Source organism: Podarcis liolepis (assembly GCF_965112155.1).
Source record: "Podarcis liolepis genome assembly, chromosome: 13".
NCBI lineage: Eukaryota > Metazoa > Chordata > Lepidosauria > Squamata > Lacertidae > Podarcis > Podarcis liolepis.
The window spans coordinates 26,089,956-26,093,610 of NC_139573.1; the positions used below are offsets into that span (position 1 = coordinate 26,089,956).

General features: G+C 40.4%; 1 protein-coding gene across 1 annotated transcript; it reads left to right on the forward strand.

Annotated features, from left to right (window-relative positions):
• Positions 1-637: 637 nt before the first annotated feature.
• Positions 638-1,594, forward strand: LOC310691649 (olfactory receptor 13A1-like; the record flags this gene model as incomplete). The annotated part of the gene is made up of 1 exon (XM_083471509.1): positions 638-1,594. One exon carries the CDS (start codon positions 638-640, stop codon positions 1,592-1,594), a length of 957 nt encoding a protein of 318 aa, XP_083327635.1.
• Between the last annotated feature and the right edge of the window lie 2,061 nt (positions 1,595-3,655).

Sequence of the window (3,655 nt, forward strand, 5' to 3'; positions counted from 1 at the left end):
ATAGTTAATTAACCAGCTTAGAATCATAGAATCATAGAGTTGGAAGAGACCACAAGGGCCATCGAGTCCAACCCCCTGCCAAGCAGGAAACACCATCAGATAGAATCATAGAATCTATGTATGAAGCTTAAGTATGAACAAAATGGCCACAGAGACCTTTTGAAATGGAGGGAATAATCAGCATGTCTCAACAAATGTTGACAATTAACAAAAACTTATATAAACGAGGGTAAGCATCGTGTCATTTACTGAAACTACTTGGTGGTTCTCATCCTCACTAGGTAATACAAATGTCAGCAATTATTGCTAGCAGTGTTCTTTTTTAAAATTCCTGCATTTTCCTAAGCAGTGGCCATCTTTTGTGTGTGTGTTTTGGGGTTGCAGTGGGAAGTATTGTTTTAGTAATGTTCAATGTCAATGAGACTATTTTCTGAGTATAGTGCAAGGGATAACTTCAGAGTCCACATTTTCTATGATGACAGACTAGCTTGCCACAATCTTAAAAATGACTAGTGAAGTCAAATAAGGGCCAATTTTCTCCTTTTGGCACAAAAAGAGAGAAAGAAGGATGGTGTATGTATAAATTTGGATCATTAATTCTACTTAATATAATTTATCTGTTTAGGACACCAGTGCCATGGTTATTGAAATGAAGAACCAGTCGGTTACTATGGAATTTATACTGGTTGGTCTGATCAGCTCCTCAGAACTCCAGACTTTTCTCTTTGGGTTATTCACATTCATATATGCTATTGCTTTAGGCAGTAATTTCCTCCTAATCTTTACCATATGCTCTTGCCGAAAACTCCACTCTCCCATGTATTTCCTGCTTGTTAACCTGTCCTTAGTGAATGTGTTTTCCATCTCTGTTACAATTCCTAAATTGCTTCAGACTCTTTGGACCCGTGCAAACAGCATCTCCTTTTATGGTTGCATCACACAGGTATATCTATTCTTATGGGCTTTGGGTACAGAGCTTTTCCTTCTGTCATTTATGGCTTTTGACCGCTATGCTGCTATCTGCCGTCCTCTGCAGTACACAGTCATTATGAGGAAGGAAGTATGTGTGGGAATAGCAAGTGGAGTGTGGGTTGCTGGAATGGTCAACTCTGCTGTTCACACTGGACTCATGCTGAAACTCTCCTTTTGCAGCTCTAACATCATCAACCATTTCTTCTGTGATGTTCCTCCACTTTTAAAGCTCTCCTGCTCTGACACTAGTCTGAATGAGACTATGGCTTTTGTGGCAGATGCGATTTTTGGGATTTGTAGCTGTGGGTTGACCCTAGCATCATACTCATTTATTGTAAGAAGTATCCTCAGAATTCGTTCCACTGAAGGGAAGAAAAAGGCTTTTTCTACATGCTCCTCACATCTCATTGTAGTCAGTTTTTACTTCTCCTCAGTCATCTACGCATATATCAGGCCCACCTCTGACTCCTCTCTAGACCAAGACAAATTTGTTTCTCTCCTTTATACAGTGGTAACTCCAGTTGTTAATCCAATCATATACTCACTGAGAAACAAAGATTTCAAAGATGCTTTCAAGACAATTACTGCAAGAGGAAGGCTGCTTCAAATTCCTCAAGGTTGATTGATCTACATACATATATAAATTATATATATATGTACACACACACACACACACACACACACACACACACATATACATGTGTGCGCGCACACACACACACATAAATACTATTAAAAAACAGTAAACAATAAACTGTTTGATTACTTCATGAACAGTCAAATATGCTTCAGTTCTTCAGAACTTGTTTGCGGAACATATGATTCAAGCTTTCATGATTTTCTCTCTAATAGATAATATATTTCATTAAAAATACTTAAAAGTTAACACTAAAATCATCCTTTTTATCACTAGAATGGTTTTTGAAGAGGAAACGATGTGATTTCATGAATAGAGGGAGTCCTTCATAAGTACTATAACAGGCAATGATTTTATTGTAGTAACTGGTTTTTCCTAAATGTTATAGCTAAAAGCCTGTAGCTATATTTACCATATTCCTCCTCAAGTAGGGGTCCTTTGAATGCTCTCAGACACCAATCTGCTATATTTTTTTTATCATTCTTTCTTGCCATCCAAATTTATCTCTCACCAGATTGGAGAATAATCTTCCTTTTTCACAGGCAGAAGATTATTGAGAAGCCTGAGCGAGTGGAAGATTAAAACTAAATATCATAATATTTTGGCACACACCACTTAACTGCTTCTTTAGGAGGCCTCGTATCAATGTTAAATAGTACTGGAGATAAAAATTGTGCCCTGCTGGGGCAGACAATATGAACTTCAAAGCCCTGCAGAATGTGCCCCCTCACCACGTTCAGCAACAGTGGGGGTGTTCTGGCATGTGACATTGCCACTTGTCTTCCCTGGTTCATGATAAGGTAATAGTAGGAGGCCAGGTAGGAGGTGGCTCCTGGTTGATTGCCCAATCAGGAGAGGAAGGAAGCCAACCTATTTGATCAGTTTCCTCCCCAAATTGTCCCTTCTTCTTTTAGAAGTACTGTACAAGTTTTGCTGGTTGCTTGTTTGAGTGTTGAGTAGTTGTTTTGGGGGGAGGCCCTGATAGGTTTTGGGACCCCCCCTTTTCTACGGTTATGCATGGAGTTAATGGGATTGGTTTAATAGGCCTTTCCAGGCAGGAAATGTAAGATCTTTTGGGGAAATAAGGGCACTCTGTGGGAATCTTACATTGTTTTGTCCTTTAGAACCCCAGAGGGCCATTTAAGCTTGGGGGGGGACTGACCGACAGCTGTGGTTCGCCCAATAACTGCTGCTCACTACAGAATGCCTGGGCAGGGACTCAGGGTCAGGAGCACTGCATGAATTGGCACTCTCCAGAGTCATCACCATGAGCAGGAGGATCCCTGTTTTGCAAAAAAATCATTAAAATTTGGTCTAAAAAACAGGCTTGTTCTGGAAAGAAGGAGATAAAAAAGACCTGCTAAATAAATCAGTCACTGGTTGCCAAAGTTTTGAATTAAAAAGGACTTTCATCATGGTGTTTCAAGTGAGGTGAGTGGTTATTTCTTTCTCAACATTTGCTACTTATGATTCCCTGAACCTCACAAAAAGGTGTGCAGGAGGAACTGTAAAAAGTAATTAGAAGCTGGGCTGTGCAGTTCTCGGTGGAGAGCCCTAATTAGAACTGGCAAAATATGATCAGAGATTAAGGAGATTAAGGAGGTTCAGGCTGAAAAAAATGGTGGCGGCTCTGGCGCAGGAGAAAAAGAAAATGGCCTCCTCTGAGGGGCGAGGGCTGAGAACATTTGATGGAATAATTGGAGAATATTTCACATTAAAAATTCTATTTACTTGCATGAACTTTTCTTTTCAATATACAGTGGTACCTCAGGTTAAGTACTTAATTCGTTCCAGAGGTCCGTACTTAACCTGAAACTGTTCTTAACCTGAAGCACCACTTTAGCTAATGGGGCCTCCTGATGCTGCCACGTCGCCGTAGCATGATTTCTGTTCTCATCCTGAAGCAAAGTACATAACCCGAGGTAATATTTCTGGGTTAGCTGAGTCTGTAACCTGAAGCGTATGTAACCTGAGGTACCACTGTACGGTGTAATGTGAAAGTAGAGTCAGTCTTGGATTTGGCAGGCTTCCCTAGGGCCCATGGGA